The 17943-nt window shown below is 42.0% G+C and overlaps 1 protein-coding gene across 5 annotated transcripts in view; it reads left to right on the forward strand.

Moving 5' to 3' along the window:
• aimp1a (aminoacyl tRNA synthetase complex interacting multifunctional protein 1a) overlaps window positions 1–17943 on the forward strand; it is a 61852-nt gene that overhangs the window by 20281 nt on the left and 23628 nt on the right. For all 5 annotated transcript variants that reach the window (XM_078531951.1, XM_078532018.1, XM_078532099.1 and 2 more), the window contains exons 2-3: window positions 121–254; window positions 9657–9770. In XM_078531951.1, the coding sequence (XP_078388077.1) occupies window positions 121–254; window positions 9657–9770 (248 nt within the window). The remainder of the gene's footprint in view (window positions 1–120; window positions 255–9656; window positions 9771–17943) is intronic.

Here is a 17943-nt window from a genome sequence, read left to right on the forward strand (position 1 = left end):
CTTGTTCTAGTGACATTTGGCTCCTACAAAACTTGCGTTTCCAGACATTTTTTTCAAAAATGTAATGCATGGCATTTATGCGAACAATGATGGGTAACTGCTTATTCTTTTTCCTCTTAGGTTTCTAGTTCGGCAACTGATAAGGATGTCTAACGATCGTGCTCTATTAAACCGGCTGGAGCAGAGAGCTATAGAGGCTGACCAAGTTATTGAATATCTCAAGCAGCAGGTGGCCTTACTTAAAGAGAAAGCAAGTAAGTTTGGAATGTTGTGCTGGTTTATTTACACATCCTTATGTTGTCCTTTCCCCATGGATTTTCTTAGTTAGCAATGTCTGAAATAATTCCCCATTCCACTTTGTGCATTGGCAGTGTTACAGAAAGGAGGGGGGTTAATTTAAACAGCACTAATTTCTCCTCTCACCACCCATCCGTAAACAGAAAAGTGTTTTGATTTGTTTCCCTCTTTATTAGGGGTGATGTATTTCCCAACCCCTTGGTTTTGGTGTGATCCAATTTTCTATTAATAACCCCATAGCAAACTTGAGATAGGATGAACTCAAAGGGTTAGTTTATTTGCACCCACTCGAAACCTGAAAAGGAGGATCGTGACGTCACTCCCTTGCATTCATATAATAAAAGAGGGATAGGGAAAAGAAGATTTACAGTACAGAGACCACAGAAAGTAGATATTGTTTCACATGGGTTCCAGAGTTCAGAATCAAAGTCTAATGAAGTATTCCTGCACGGAGATCGACGGGCCAAAAAACGAAGCAGTATAATTCACTTTTCCAATGGTGTTGACTTCACACGATGAGATAGGCATGCAAGGAGGAATCATTTGATCATTTGTAGCTGATGGTACAGAATTTCCAGCAGAGGCAGTATAAATGGAGCCAGGTGTTCCACCTGGGCAGAGGTCCTTGTCTGTGAGGCTGCTAGTCAGATGATAAAGAGCAAACTGAGCTAGACAGCTCAGCAAGGCAACATTAACTTGTTAAATAAGCCAGAGGCCTATGTCACATGACCCCCATCTCTCCGCCCGATCTCCAACAAAGGACATGTATCCATCAGTTAGAATGTGGCTGGGTTTCGAAGATTGCAAATGCCTCAGCCATTACGAATTGAAAGAAAGGTTGTGGAGCCTGTTGTCTTAGCTGCCCATCTGTCTCCTTCTGGCCAACCTGGGTTATTAAATGCAAATTGCCTTTGTATGGCTTTGTTTCAAGTTGGGCTGCGCAGTCATTAATGGCTGCTCAGACATAACAAGGTGAGTGTTCCCCTGAAATTGCAACATGGCTTCTTTTGTTCAGGAGTCACATAGGTTCAGCCGTTTTAAGGATCTTGTTCCGTTTTAAAATTTCCGAAATAGCAATGAGGATATAAAAATATACAGGGTGAGGTCTTAGTCCCTCACAGCAGCTGAATGAATATGATTGTCCAAATCATAGTCTTTTGCAACTGTTGAGTTCCGTATGGTCAGCCAACAGGAGGCATGCTTACAACAAAAAAATACCATGCCAACCTGTTAACCTTCCTATGAATATTGAATTAATTGTCCAATCAAGAGTAGTCCTCATGTCTTCTAATTCAAATTGACTTGTTTGGGGGGGTTAAGAACACTAATACCAGGAACCCTCTAATAGGTTTTCTGGTACGCTTGGGAATTTTTTCCTTTCCATATTAAAATACTGCATGTCCTAAACCTTTTTAAAATTTGTATTTATTCTTTGAATTGCATAGTGCTGATAGTGAATTTAGAATATTTGAGCTAAAGGCATATCGCATTTACTGCTGCAATAACTATTCTCTCCAAAAGCGGCTTTAGAGTTCTGTTTTAAAGGAAGTTCAATCCCTGATCTGTGTGGAGGCAGTCAGTCAGTGGGACAACAGTACAATTGTTCTCAATAAACCTGAGCTAAGAGCAGCAACCGTTTACTTTAATGTAGCACCTATAATGCAGTAAAATGACCCAAGGTGCTTCATCAGAGTGTTTTAAAACAGAGTGTTTTAAAAACGTCAACTCGCAGACACTTCCTCCTACCTCTCCCTGGACCATGACCCCACCACGGAACATCAAGCCATTGTTTCCAGGACTGTCACTGACCTCATCTCCTCTGGAGATCTTCCTCCCACAGCTTCCAACCTGATAGTTGCCCAACCTCGGACGGCCCGCTTCTAACTCCTACCCAAAATCCACAAACAGAACTGTCCTGGCAGACCGATCGTGTCAGCCTGTTCCTGCCCCACGGAACTCATTTCTTGTTATCTTGACTCCCTTCTCTCTCCCCTTGTCCAGTCCCTTCCCACCTACATCCGTGATTCCTCTGACACCTTACGTCACATCAACAATTTCCAGTTCCCTGGCCCCAACCGCTTCCTCTTCACCATGGATGTCCAATCCCTCTACACCTCCATCCCCCACCAGGATGGTCTGAGGGCCCTTAGCTTCTTCCTTGAACAGAGGCCCGAACAATCCCCATCCACCACTACTCTCCTCCGTCTGGCTGAACTTGTTCTCACACTGAACAATTTCTCCTTTAACTCCTCTCACTTCCTCCAAATAAAAGGTGTGGCTATGGGTACCCGCATGGGCCCCAGCTATGCCTGTCTCTTTATGGGATATGTGGAACATTCTTTGTTCCAGTCCTACTCCGGCCCCCTCCCACAACTCTTTCTCCGGTACATCGATGATTACTTCGGTGCTGCTTCATGCTCTCGTCGGGACCTGGAAAAATGTATTAATTTTGCTTCCAATCTTCACCCCTCCATCATTTTCACATGGTCCATCTCTGACACTTCTCTTCCCTTCCTTGACCTCTCTGTCTCAATTTCTGATGATAGACTGTCCACCAATATCCATTACAAGCCTACCGACTCCCACAGCTACCTCGACTTCAGCTCCTCACACCCCGCTTCCTGTAAGGACTCCATCCCATTCTCTCAGTTCCTTCGCCTCCGTCACATCTGTTCTGATGACGCTACCTTCAAAAACAGTTCCTCTGACATGTCCTCCTTCTTCTTTAACCGAGGTTTTCCACCCACGGTCGTTGACAAGGCCCTCAACCGTGTCTGGCCCATCTCCTGCGCATCCGCCCTCATGCCTTCTCCTCCCTCCCAGAAACATGATAGGGTCCCCCTTGTCCTCACTTATCACCCCACCAGCCTCCGCATTCAAAGGATCATCCTCCGCCATTTCCGCCAACTCCAGCATGATGCCACCATCAAACACATCTTCCCTTCACCCCCCTGGCGACATTCCATAGGGATCGTTCCCTCCGGGACACCCTGGTCCACTCCTCCATCACCCCCTACTCCTCAACCCCCACCTATGGCACCTCCCCATGCCCACGCAGAAGATGCAACACCTGCCCCTTCACCTCCTCTCTCCTCACCGTCCAAGTGCCCAAACACTCCTTTCAAGTGAAGCAGCATTTCACTTGCATTTCCCTCAACTTAGTCTACTGCATTCGTTGCTCCCAATGCGGTCTCCTCTTCATTGGAGAGACCAAACGCAAACTGGGCGACCGCTTTGCAGAAAACCTGCGGTCTGTCCGCAAGAAAGACCCAAACCTCCCTGTCGCTTGCCATTTTAACACTCCACCCTGCTCTCTTGCCCACATGTCTGTCCTTGGTTTGCTGCATTGTTCGAGTGATGCCCAACGCAAACTGGAGGAACAGCACCTCATCTTCCGACTAGGCACTTTACAGCTTTCCGGGCTGAATATTGAATTCAACAACTTTAGATCTTAAACTCCCTCCCCCCATCTCCACCCCATTTCTTCCCCCTCCCTTTTGTTTTTTTCAATAATTTATATAGATTTTTCTTTTCCCACCTATTTCCATTATTTTTAAATCTAGAACTAATATCTTGTCAGTCTTTCCATCCCACCCCCACTAGAGCTGTACCTTGAGTGTCCTGCCATCCATTCTTAATTAGCACTTTTCTTAGATAATATCACCACCTTCAACACCTCTTTGATCCTTTTGTCTGTGACATCTTTTGATTATCTGCTCCTATCACTGCTTGCTTGTCCCTACAACCACCCCACCCTCAACTTCTCTCCCCCCGCCCCCCACCTTAAACCAGCTTATATTTCACCCCTCTCCTAACTACACTCAGTTCTGTTGAAAGGTCATGTGGACTCGAAACGTCAACTCTTTTCTTCTCCACCGATGCTGCCAGACCTGCTGAGTTTTTCCAGGTAATTCTGTTTTTGTTTTGTTTTAAAACAGAATCTGGCATGAAGCCACATAAGGTGATTTTAGGACAGGTGACCAAAAATTTGGTCAAAGAGGTGGGTTTTAAACCTCTGAGGAGGTGGGAGAGCCAGTGATATTTAGCGAGGGAATTCCAGCCACTGTAAGCCTGCCCGCCAATGACGGAGTGATGAAATTTGGGAATGCCATGAGGTCAGAATTGAAGGAACACAGAGATTTCAGAGGTTTGTAGGCCAGGAAGTAGTTACAGAGAGAAGGAGAGGAAAGACCATTGAGGATTTGAAAACAAGGTTGAGAATTGCAATTTTGAGGTGCTGCCGAACCTGAAGTCAATGTAAGTTAGTGAATACAATGGTGATGGCGAACAGAACTTGGTGCAAGTTATGATACGAGCAGCAGAATTTCGGATGAGCTTAAGCTATCTGTTGGTGCCAGGTGGGAGACTGGTCAGGAGAACATTAGAATAATCAAGCCTAGAGTTAACAGAGGCATGGGTGAGGGCTTCAACGGCAGATGAGCTGAGGCAGGAGTCGAGTTGGGCGACATTGTGGTGCTGGAGGTAGGCAGCCTTGCTGATGTAGAGGACACAGGATCAGAAGCTCAGCTCATGTCCACATAGGACTCCAAGAAGTGGGAAATTGACTAGAGTTTCCCCCTTCTAATTGCTATGCAATTATGTGTGTTTCTGTGTACATCAAGTGAGGACAGGCTTGGCTATGATGTTTCCCTGTTTGTTTAGAGTACCAACATTAGTTGTCTAACCTCATGCCTCAAAATGACTTTGCTGAGGTGCCGGAAGGTGGTTGCTACCTGTAGAACTGTACACCAGAAAGAGTTGCTGCTTTCAATTTCCAACCATAGGAAAGGAAACTGAAAGAAGAAAAATAAGACCTTTATATATTTGGCCCAATGTAGGACATTAATTTGTTCTTAAATGTGTGTTCGTTAGGGATCTGACCTGTTCTAGGTCCTAGCTACAAATGTAGCCAAGAATTATGTAATTAAGTCTGAAATGATTAATACTCCTGAGCAAAACAAACTTTTGGCAGTCGGCATCTAGTTTCTAGTTGTTTGAGACCCAGTACAAGATTGCCCATAACTAATTGGCATTGATGTCATTCTGGTGCCAGATTTTTTTCTTGTTAGATCAATCTAAGGAACATCAGTTATAATTTTTCCCAGGAGGCAGTAGAGGATTTATCACTGGATTGGTATGCTATACAATTGTTGTTTTGAAACAAACCACTTTCCCACTTACTTACATGAGTGTAATATAGATAAAAAGGGCAATGTAGACTTTATGTAGTGTTGTGACTGTATAGCTTTGGGTTGAGAGTCTCTAACAACAATACCAAAGGCTTCGAGAAGAAAATGCCCCAAAATAGCATTTATGCTTGTAAGATGCCTAGACAAAATGGAATTCAGTTGTTGAATACTGAGGAAGGTGTTTTGCAAACACGATCGAAGCGAACCATCACCCAGGCTTCTGGTCATTCTTCTAAGAAAAAGGCCATAAACTAATTAAAACTATAAAACCTATAAGTTAATTGCACCAGAAAGGTGTGTGTTTAGATTATAGACAGGTCATATGAGACCTTGGAAAGCCAAATGGAACATAAAGATGTCACCTCCCTCCATTTGCATTGGAAAAATAACTTTAGAAATGCATCATCAGTGGGTGAGGGAAACTCATAAAATTGCAGGCATAAAGTCTGTCTTACTGGGAGGAAAAATGTGCTCCTAGCAATTGAAATGACAAATATAGGACTCCATGTTATCCTGTTTGATTTGCAAAAAGTTGGGGGTATGGGTGGTGGAGATCTTCTGGCACCAGTGTCATCCTGATTAAGTGAATGCGGGGAGACTTCCTTTTAAAATCAAGATATAAAAATTATACAGTTCTACACCACACTCTATATCAATTAATGTTAGACAATGAGTAGTCTAATATTGTAATAGCTGTGTGTAGCAACATACCCTCTAAAATTTTGGAGGGCACGGGGGATACGCCCCTTTAAAAAAAATTTTCACAGCTGCACATGAGTGTTAAAGGGGCCGACTTGTGTGGTGCGGGACTTTTCAGATTTTTGCAGAATTCTGCAGCTTAGAGGGAACATTGATCTATGGCAGTCTACAGGGAAACAAGCTCTCATGTGCTCTCTCTCTCTCATTCACTCTCTATCTTTGTAAGAGTAGTAACGCTCTGCTTTTCAGTTCTTTGTTCTGTAGGATCCTGTACATAGCGGACACTGGAAGATGCCATATATTAGCATATTAGGATGAGTATTAAAACACCAGATAAGTTTTGAGGTTGCAACAGACGGCTGCAAAGAAAGATGTCACTTAACTTTAAGCTGAGTGTGAAGGAAATCTGCCATCCTTACCTGGTCTGCCCTACATGTGACTCCAGACCCACAGCAATGTGGTGGACTCTTAATTGGCCTCTGAAATGGCCTAGTAAGCTACTCAGTTCAAGGGCAATTTATGATGGGTGACAGTTGCTGGCCCTGCCAGTGGCACCCATATCCCATGAAAGAATAAAAAAAATACTCCAAAGGAATCTCATCAGTTTATAACAGGCTCTGGACATTTCTGTATTAATACCCAGCATCTGCTAGTCCTGATTTACAGTAATACACTAATTTACTGTAATGCCTGTGTAATCTTTGCTACTCATTTTAAGTAGCTCTGACCATTACTGATTTGATGGTGAGCTGCTAAATAGCTAATTAAACTTATGTATGTTTATGAAGTGTTCATGTACCCAACTTTAATGATAAGTTATAATTTGTAACCAATAAGTTGTGTTTAATGTACAAAGTAGTCTGGCTTCTTCCTTGGCAGTTTGGTAAGAAAGGGTTAATTCGCTCACTGAGCAACTTGATGGTAACCTCATTGTTAGCAAACAAAACACTATGTAACTTAGACTTATTTTGAGTCTTCATTGCATATTCAGTTTTCAGTATTTGGCTGTTTTATACAGTGCATCTATCTATCAATTTGCACTGGCTATTAATTTTCCTAATGATTGTGTCCTGTTGAAATATGCCATTATATATCCTTTAAAACTGAAGGCTGGCATTGAGGCTGCATGTGACATATAACATGAGAGAACTATGCAACTAAAACTACAAAATCACTCACATATTAAAAAAATACAAAAAAGTTCATAAAATGATACCAAATGGAATGCCTAAGAAAAAGAAATGTTTTGACCAATATGCCAAACCCATGCCCTCGTTATTGCCTTGTTAAGTGGTTCATGTTAAAAATAACCAGAAACACAAATTGTCAGAAAAGGAAATGATAAGCAGAGTTGTTTCCTGATCCTACCTTATGAAAGCAGTGAGTCAGAGCTACAAACTAGTACATAATCCTGTTGACTCTAAATTTCTATTAATGCCAGGATGTCCGACATTAAATTTCTATAATACATATGCTTTCTTGTCACTGCTGTCTGGATTCATAAAGAATTAAGGTGTGTATATGATTATTCAATGAATGAATGATATACTGATGCATTTCAGGATATTCTGGATGTGATACAAAGATAGTAGCTGGGTTCTAAAGGGTGAATTAAAGGTACACAGATATGAACTTTTATCATCATAACAGTAGGCTCCTAATCAATGGATGCATCAAACTTGGAAAACACTTCAGCTCCAGCGAGCTGTGATGTAATCATGTATTATGTAAATAAATCAAACTATTCTACGTGTATTACTTTGTTCAGATTATGTGGTTCAAGATGCACTTTTCTATCTACTTGGTTAGTATACTCGTCAATATTTGCAGTTTTGCAAAATGATTCTGTGCCCTTCGGTTATCTCTCTTAAATTAATTTTCAAGACAAGTAGCACTTTTCTGTAAGGGTCAAGTGCTAGGTGCCCATTTTCTACAGACTTAATACAATGTAGGCAAAATAACCAAGCCTTTGAATGAATTGTGTTCAATGAACACTGAGACTAAAGTTTTTCAGTTTCCTTCTGGTATAAACATCTCACCAGCATATACAGCTAATATGCATTTCAACTACAATGTCCAATTTATTTGGCCAGAAACAGTAAATAATTATTTATTACATCTGACGGTTTTTTTGAAAATGGTTAAGTGCCTGATTTAAACACAATTGTTTCTTTGAAGACTACAATGATCACATGCTGTACTATAATCAATTAACCAGTGACATTGAGTACTTTTTTATCTTATCAATTTTATCTCCAATCACATTATTCAAAACCAGCGTATTTTGTTTAACCACAAGTCTGTTAAATAATGGTTTCTCGGTTCATCAGGCTTGTGCATTTATATGTTTAATTGCACAGACAAAGGCACAGCTATTAACTGAAAAAAATAATTGAATTGCAGACAAGTTTAAGGTCGAACAAGACAGGTGGCTGCTGCCTCTCCTGAGAATCAAAAAAAAACAAAAGTCACGACTTGAACAAGTCTATAATTTGTCAAAATTAAAAGCCAAGGCATTCTGTTCTGCCAGGGAGCCTTACTGTCTTTGTTTTAGAGCAGAGAAATTTTCCTTGCGTGGGAGAGCTGTTGAGACAAAAATTGCTATTGGCAATTGGCTGAGAAGTTCTAGTAATGTGAAGTGAAGCAACAGCAATATTCTCGGAAATAATTGCCGCTTCTTTGCTTGCTACAGGCTCCATTCTAGAAGTTGGCAACTCATTTACATTTGCTACTGAGGTGGTGTATTTGCACTCCCCCAATGTTTATGCATCTCTAATTCAGCCAAAATTGTCATAATATCACATTCATGACCAGAACTCAGAAATTCATCATTAACCCAGTCATAACTATTTTATGCAACATGTAGGGTACCATTACAGAATGTCCTGATGCCTAAATTCAGTAATCAATGGACACTTTTGGAAGAACTATCAAATTGACCCTTTCACATCAATCAGTCCTAGCAAATTGGTACAACTTTGACTAAAATGTTATAATGGAAAATCTGTCTGTAGGTCTAAAGCATCGCTATTTTTGGTAGGGAAGAAATTGCATGCACTTAGCTGTGAAAGAACAAATGAGATTTTTTCCCAAAATGCTGTTATGTTCAGCCAATAGGAAGATGAGCTGAATGGTGGAGTATATTAGACACTGACTTTTCACCTTTGGTGCCTGGATTCGTATCCAGCACAAATTCCAACTGAAATTCTTCTCTGTTATCTCATCTGTTGACTATGTGAAATTAGTTTGCATAGCATCAACCTGTTTCCTAATGGGTATACGCTTTTTGAAAAATCCAATTGCCATATGCTAGCATGTACATTTTGTGTTCAGAACTGTCCTAATTATTGTGTAAATTATTTGTTGATTTGTTAGGCAGATTGAAACTTGGTCAGAAAGGCTACATTGTACTCAATGGTTTGTATGTGCTGAATATTTCCAATTCAAATATTGTATCTTTTGGTAATTAAGTCCTGCAGGCTTCCCAAAGAGAAGAAAAGAGGCTTCGGGTTGAAAATGCAAAGTTAAAGAAGGAAATCGAGGATTTGAAACAAAATCTCATTGAAGCAGAGATCCGTAATGGAGGTAGGCTTTCGCATCACTAAGAAAATTATAACGAGAATGCTGTATACAAAGCATTTGAATTATAACGTTTTGACAAAAATCTACTTAACTGTGAGTCTGTTAATAATATGTCCCATTTGTATTTTGTTTGCAAACTCACCATGGCCTCCTGGACCCTGCTTAACTGACTTTGAGGAGGTTGGAGAGGAATTTCCCAAAGCTATTTTCCTACATTGGCTAATGTTTTTTGCCTTTCCCAGGCAATTACATGGTTATGAAGGGTAGGATGATGGGAGAAGTTACAGCCTTGCAGAATGGGACAAGCCACACATTAAGGATACCCTCCATGTTGTATGGCACTACTACCGTGTTAAGTGGGATAGATTTTGAACAGATCTAGCATCGGAAGACTGGGCAACCATGAGATGCTGTGGGCCATCAGCAGCAGCAGAATTGTACTCAGCCGCAATCTATAACCTCATGGCCCAGCATAACCCCGACTCTACCATTACCACCAAGCCAGAGGATCAACCCTTGTTCAATGAAGAGTGCAGGAGGTCATGCCAGGAGCAACACCAGGCATACCTAAAAATAAGGTGTCAACTTGGCGAAGCTACAACACATGACTATTTGCATGCCAAACAGCATAAGCAGCAAGTGATAGACAGAGCTAAGCAACTCCACAACCAATGGATCAGATCTAAGCTTTGCAGTCCTGCCACATTCAGTCGTGAATGGTGGTGGACAATTAAAACAACTCATTGGAGGAACAGGCTCCACAAATATCCCCATCCTCAATGATGGGGGAGCCCAGCACATCAGTGCAAAAGATAAGGCTGAAACATTTGCAACAAGTTCCAAGTGGATGATGCATTTCGGCCTCCTCCAGCGGTCCGCAGCATCACAGATACCAGTCTTCAGTCAATTCTATTCATTCCACGTGATATCAAGAAATGACTGAAGGCACTGGATACTGCAAAGGCTATGGGCCCTGATAATATTCCAGCAATAGTACTGAAGACTTGTGCTCCAGAACTTGCCACACCCCTAGCCAAGCTGTTTCAGTATAGCTAAAACACTGGCATCTACCGGCTTTTTGGAAAATTGCCCAGGTACGTTCTGTATACAAAAAACAGGGCGAATGCAACCCAGCCAATTACCGCCCCATCAGACTACTCTCCATCATCAAGTGATGGAAGGCGTCATCAACAGTGCTATCAAGTGGCACTTGTTTAGCAATAACATGCTCACTAATGCTCAGTTTGGGTTCCACCAGGGCCACTCAGCTCCTGACCTCATTACAGTCTTGGTTCAAACATGGACAAAGAGCTGAACTCTGGAGTTGAGGTGAGAGTTGCCCTTGACATCGCAAGAGAATTTGAGTACAGCAGTAGTGAAGTCTTGCTTCAATTGTATAGAGCTTGGTTAGACCACACCTGGAGCAGCCTGTGCAGTTTTGGTCCCTTTACCTCAGAAAGGATATTATTGCCATAGAGAGAGTGCAACAAAGGTTCACCAGACTTGTTCTGGGGGTGGTAGGGCTGTCTTATGAAGAGAGATTGGGGAAACTGGGCCTGTATTCTCTAGAGTTTTGAAGATTGAGAGGTGATCTCATTGAAACCTACAAAATACTTAAAGGAATAGACAGGGTAGATGCAGCTAAGACGTTCCCCTGGTTGGGGAGTCTAGAACCAGGGGCCACAATTTCAAAACAAGGGGGAAGCCACTTAGGAGATGAGGAGAAATTTCTTTACTCAGAGGGTTGTGAATCTTTGGAATTCTCTATCCCAGAGGGCCTTGAAGCTCAGTCATTGAGTATGTTTAAGGTAGAGATTGATAGATTTCTGACTAACAATAACGTAAAGGGTTATGGGGATAGTGCGGGTAAAAGGCCTTGACGTGTTCGATCAGCCATGATCGTATTCAATGACGGAACAGGGTCGATGGGCTGAATGGCCTTCTCCTGTTCCTATGTTCCTATCATGGCAGCATTTGACCGAGTATGGCATTAAGGAGCCCTAGCAAAACTGACGTCAATAGGAATCAGGGAGAAAACTCTCTGCTGGTGGGAGTCATACCTAGCACAAAGGAAGTTGGCTGTGGTTGTGGGAGGTCAATCAGCTCAGCTCCAGGACATCACTGCAGGAGTTCCTCAAGGTAGTGTCCTAGACCTTCCTTTTATCATAAGGTCAGAAGCGGGGATGTGCAGTCTTCAGTGAACAATGTTCAGCACCATTAACAGCTCCTCAGACAGTGAAGCAGTCCATGTCCAAATGCAGCGAGACCTGGACAATATCCAGGCTTGGGCTGACAAGTGGCAAGTAACATTCGCGCCAGGCAATAACCATGTTCAACCATCGTTCCTTGACATCTAATGGCATTAGCATTGCTGAATCCCCACTATCAACATCCTTGGGGTTACCATTGACCAGAAACTGAACTGCACTAGCCATATAAAACTGTGGCTACAAGAGCAGGTCAGAGGCTAAGAATTCTGCAGCAAGTAACTCACCTCCTGACTCCCCAAGTTCTGTGTACCATCTGCAAGGCGCAAGTCAGGAGTGTGTTGGAAACTCTCCACTTACATAAGGCTACTTAATAAGATAAGAGCCCATGGTGTTGGGGGTAGTATCTTAGCATGGAGGACTGACTACCTAATAGAAGACAGAGTTGAGATATGGGGGGCATTTCCAGGATGGCAACCTGTAACTCGTGGCGTGCCACAGGGATCAGTGCTGGGGCCGCAATTATTTACAATATAAATTAATGACTTGGTTGAGGGAAATGAATGTACTATCACCAAGTTTGCGGATGACACAAAAATAGGCGGGAAGGCAAGTGGTGAGAATGACGCAAGGAGTCTACAGAGGGAAATAGACAGGTTAAGTGAGTGGGCAAAAACGTGGCAGATCGAATATAATGTGGGAAAATGTGAGGCTATGCACTTTGGCAGGAAGAATAGAGGAGCTGAATATTACTTAAATGGAGAAAGACTGAAGAAAGCTACAGCACAGAGGATTTGGGGGTCCTCGTGCATGAATCCCAAAAAGCTAGCATACAAGTTCAGTAGGTAATAGGTAAGGCCAATGGATTATGGGCCTTTATTTGAAAGGGAATGGAGTATAAAAATAGGGAAGTCTTGCTAAAACTATACAAGGCTTTAGTTAGACCGCACCTAGAAAACTGTGAACAATTTTGGTCCCCTTATCTAAGGAAAGATATACTGGCATTGGAGGCAGTCCAGAGAAGATTCACTAGGTTGATCCCAGGGATGGAGGGATTTTCTTATGAGGAGAGTTTGAATAGGTTGGGCCTGTATTCATTGGAGTTTAGAAGAATGAAAGACAATCTTATTGGAACATGTAAGATTCTTAGGGGACTTGACAGGGTAGATGCTGAGAGGTTGTTTCCCCTTGTGGGAGAGTCTAGGACCAGAGGGCATAATCTCAGAGTAAGGGGGTGCCCATTTAAAACAGAGATAAGGAGGAATTTCTTCTCTGAGGGTAGTCAAGTCTGTGGAATTCTTTACCACTGAGGGCTGCAGAGGCTGGGTTGTTAAGTATATTCAAGGCTGAGATAGACAGATCTTTAATCAGTAAGGGAATCGAGGGTTATGGGAAAAAGGCAAGAAAGCTTTGAGGACTATCAGATCAGCCATGATTTCATGGAATGGCGGAGCAGACTTGATGGGCCGAATGGCCTACTTCTGCTCCTACGTCTTATGAGTGCATCTCCAACAACACTCAAGAAGCTTGACACCATCCAGAATAAAGCAGCCCGTTTGATTGGCACCCCATTCACAAACATTCACTCCCTCCACCACCGATACACAGTGGCAGCAGTGTGTATCATCTTCAAGATGCACTGCAGGAGCTCACCAAGCCTCCTTAGACAGCACCTTCCAAACCCACGACCAATACTATCTAGAAGGACAAGGGCAGCAGACATGGGAACACCACCGCCTGGAAGTTCCCCTCCAAACCATTCACCAACCTGACTTGGAACTATCACCGTTTCCTCACTGTTGCTGAGTCAAAATCCTGGAACTCCCTCCCTAACAGTATTGTGGCTTCACTAGCGTTTCTCAATTTCAAGGCAGTTGATTTGCAAGGGACTGTAATAATCAGGTTCTTCAGAACCGTTTCTCTGAAACCTGCCAGTTTTAAATGACTGTTTTACTAGTTAATAAGGATGTGAGTTACAGTGAAACTACGTTATGATTTTAGTCATCATTCAGACCTGCCTGGGCAGGAAAGAAGTATTCCTTGTTGTCAATCTAAAAATATAGACTTTGTTTTTACATTTTGGGAGAATCAGAAACCTGATTCTAGAGGCCTTATCCTTCACTTTTTTTTGTGTGTTTTTTGTCACAATAACTTAGCTTCGCCGTTTTAAGTCTAAGATAATTAATCATAACTGAAGTGCTGTAAATTTGAATCTTCCACGTAACTTCATGGTCATGTTTCTAATGCAGAGGCTGTGCATTTCGCAAATAAATTTTTACTGATGCATTATTCTGTTGCAGTCCAGAAATGCAATATGTTACAAGTATTTTCCGCAACCTGTAGTATGATGAAGTGAAATCCTCATAAAAAATTTTATTGTGATTTTCTTTTTAAGGTTTTAAGTTACATAGATTGGCCAAAATATTTTACACCGCAGATAGATGAAGGAATGGTACTGCAGACCAACAGTAAAATCTTTGATTTTTTTTCACATATAACCTCTGAAAATAATAGTGCAGATTCTTTAACTCCTTAAAAACTCTGTCTGATGCACAGTTGAGGCTTGAACATCAGCAAAGTCCCAGGTTCAGTCCATGATTGGGATAGCTGATTTTTTAAATAAAAGCAATGATAGGATAATCACAATTGGTCTCTGGCATATCAGTGGGAGACAGTATTCTGGGCTCCCAAACCTGATTGCTGTCCAGTATTTCCAATTGTAAAGTAAACAAATGTTGAGGACAGAAACAGGATTGGCTTTGATGACCCACCATTCTTGCACAGCCTACTAATTCTTGGCAACTAGACTGATGTGAGGAATGGCCACTAGGTCAAGTTACTGGGATACATTTGTTGTGTGAAAAGCATACCCACTTTTGTCAGTGGCCTCAGCAGAGGAAATGGGAAAATGCGCCACGCAGATTCAAATAGTATAAAAAATCTCACCTCTCAAAAACCACAGTCCATCCAATCTACCTTCCTGTTGTATCTAATGGTATGTTGGATTTAAGAACATAAGAAATAGGAGCAGGACTAGGCCATTCAACCCCTTAAGACTGCCCTGCCATTCAATAAGATCATGGCTGATCTGCTACAGGCCTCAACTCCTCTTTCGTGCCAGCTCCTCATAACCCTCAACTCCCCGATATTTCAAAAATCCGTCTACCTCCTCTTTAAATACTTCCAGTGATCTAGCCTCCACAACTCTCTGAGGTAGAGAATTCCAGACATTCACTACCCTCTCAGAGAAGTAATTCCTTTGCATCTCAGTTTTAAATAAGTGTCCCCTTATTCTGTAACTATGTCCCTTGTTTGAGAATCCCCCACTAGTTGAAACATCTTCTCAACATCTACCCTGTCAAGCCCCTTCAATAGGATCATCCCCTCACTCTCCTAAACTCTAATGAATAAAGGCCTAACCTGTTTAGCCATTCTTGATAAGTCAACCCCTTCATCCCAGGAATCAGTCTTGTGAATCTCTTTTGAACTGCCTTCAATGCCCATATATCCTTTCTTAAATATGGGGACCAAAACTGTACACAGTACCCCAGGTGTGGCCTCATCAACACCCTGTACAGTTGTAACAAGACTTCCCTATTTTCAAACTCCAACCCCCTAGCAATAGAGGCCAAAATTCCATTTACCTTCTTAATTACTTGTTGCACCTACGTGCTAACTTTTTGTGTTTCATGCACAAGAACACCCAGATCCCTCTGTGCTGCACTTTTTTGGAGTCTCTCTCCATTTGAATAATAGTCTGCTTTTTGATTTTTCTACCAAAGTGCATGACCTCAGACTTTCCTACATTAAACTCCATCTGCCAAGTTTTTGCCCACTCACTCAACCTGTCTATATCCCCTTGCAGATTCCTTATGTCCTCATCACAACATGCCCTCCCACCTATTTTTGTATCATCAGCAAATTTGGATACATTACACTCTGCCCCCTCCTTCAACTCATTAATATAGATAGTAAATAATTGAGGCCCGAGGACTGATCCTTGTGGCACCCCACTAGTTACGTCTTTCCAGTCTGAAAAAGACCTATTAATTCCGACTCTGTCTTCTGTGTGTTAACCAATCCTCAATCCATGCTAATATGTTACCCCTAATACTGTGAGCTCCTATCTTGTGCAATAACCTTTTATGTAGCACCTTATCGAATGCCTTCTGGAAATCCAAAGACACAACATCTACTGGTTCCCCTTTATCAACTCTGCTTGTTATATCCTCAAAGAACTCTAGCAAATTTGTCAAACACGATTTCCCTTTCACAAAACCATGTTGACTCTATTTGATTGTGTTAAGCTTTTCTAAATGTCCTGCTATTTCTTCCTTGATAGTGGACTCTAGCATTTTCCCAATGACAGGTGTTAGGCTGACTGGCCTATAGTTTCCTGCTTTTTATCTCCCTCCCTTCTTGAATAGGGGCATCACATTAGCAATTTTCCAATCCACTGGGATCCTTCTGGAATCCAGTGAATTCTGGAATATTTCGACCAATGCCTCCACTATATCTGCAGCCACTCCCTTTACAATCCTTGGATGCAGGCCATCAGGTACTGTTGACTTGTCTGCCTTTAGTCCCATTAGTTTGTCTTGCGCTTTGTCCTTCGTGATAGAGACCGTTACAAGATCTTTCCTCCTTGCTTATCTGATATCTTTGGAATGTTTATAGTGACCCAGTGAAGACCGATGTGAAATATTGGTTTAACTTATGTGCCATTTCCCTGTTCCCCGTCATCGATTCTCCATTTGCATCCTCAAAGGTCCCACACTCACTTTAGCTACTCTCTTTTTATATACCAGTAGAAGCTCTTGCTCTTTATTTCGATGTTTGTTGCGAATTTACTTTCATAATCAATTTTCTCCCTTTTTATTAGCTTTTTAGTCATCCGCTGCTGGTTCCTAAAAATTTCCTAGTCCTCTGGCCTACCACTAGTTTTCGCCACTTTGTATGCCTTAGTTTTTGATTGGATCCTCTCCTTGACTGCCTTTGTTAAACACAGGTGGTTCATCCTTCTCACCTAGTCCTTCTTTTTGACTGGGATAAATTTTTGCTAAGCGTTATGAAATATCTGCTTAAATGTCTGCCACTGCTCATCCACTGACCTTCCCCTTAGCCTATTTGTCCAGCCCACTTTAGACAAATCTTCCTTCATACCTCTATAATTGCCCTTATTTAAGTTCAGGACACTGGTTTGAGACCCGAGTTGCTCGCCCTCAAACTGAATTTGAAATTCTACCATGTTGTGATCACTACCCTCTAGAGGATCCTTAACTATGAAATCTCTTATTAATCCTACCTCATTACACATTACTAGATCTAAAATAGCCTGTTCCCGGTAGGTTCTGCAAAGTATTGCTCAAGGAAACAATCCCTAATGCACTCTACAAATTCGTCTTCCATGTTACCCCTGCCAATCTGATTTGTCCAGTCGATATGCAAATTAAAATTGCCGATATAGCGCCCCTCTTACACGCCTCCATTGTTTCCCAATTTTTATTTGTCCTACAGTGAGGCAACTCTTCGGGGGCCTATAGACGACTCCCACCCGTGACTCCTTCCCCTTGCTATTTCTTATTTCTACCCACACTGGTTCCACATCATGACCTATTGCACCTATATCACTACTCACCACCATACTGATACCTTCCTTTATTAAAAAAGCTACCCCACCTCCTTTTCCTTTTTGCTTATTTTTCTGGAACGTCGAAAACCCTTGAATATTGAGTTCCCAGTCTTGGTCACCCTGCAACCACGTCTCCATAATCGCTATCATGTTATATCCATTTATTTCTATTTGTGCCGTCAACTCATCTATCTTGTTACAAATGCTGCGTGCATTCAGATAAGAAGCCTTAGGCTTCGACTTTTTAGCATTATTACTTATTCTGGTTCTAGTTTCTGCTGCACTCTTTCTGCTTATATTTATACCCCTTCCTGTCACACTTTGATTATTGTTCGCC

This window comes from Cetorhinus maximus, chromosome 1 (assembly GCF_964194155.1).
Source record: "Cetorhinus maximus chromosome 1, sCetMax3.hap1.1, whole genome shotgun sequence".
NCBI lineage: Eukaryota > Metazoa > Chordata > Chondrichthyes > Lamniformes > Cetorhinidae > Cetorhinus > Cetorhinus maximus.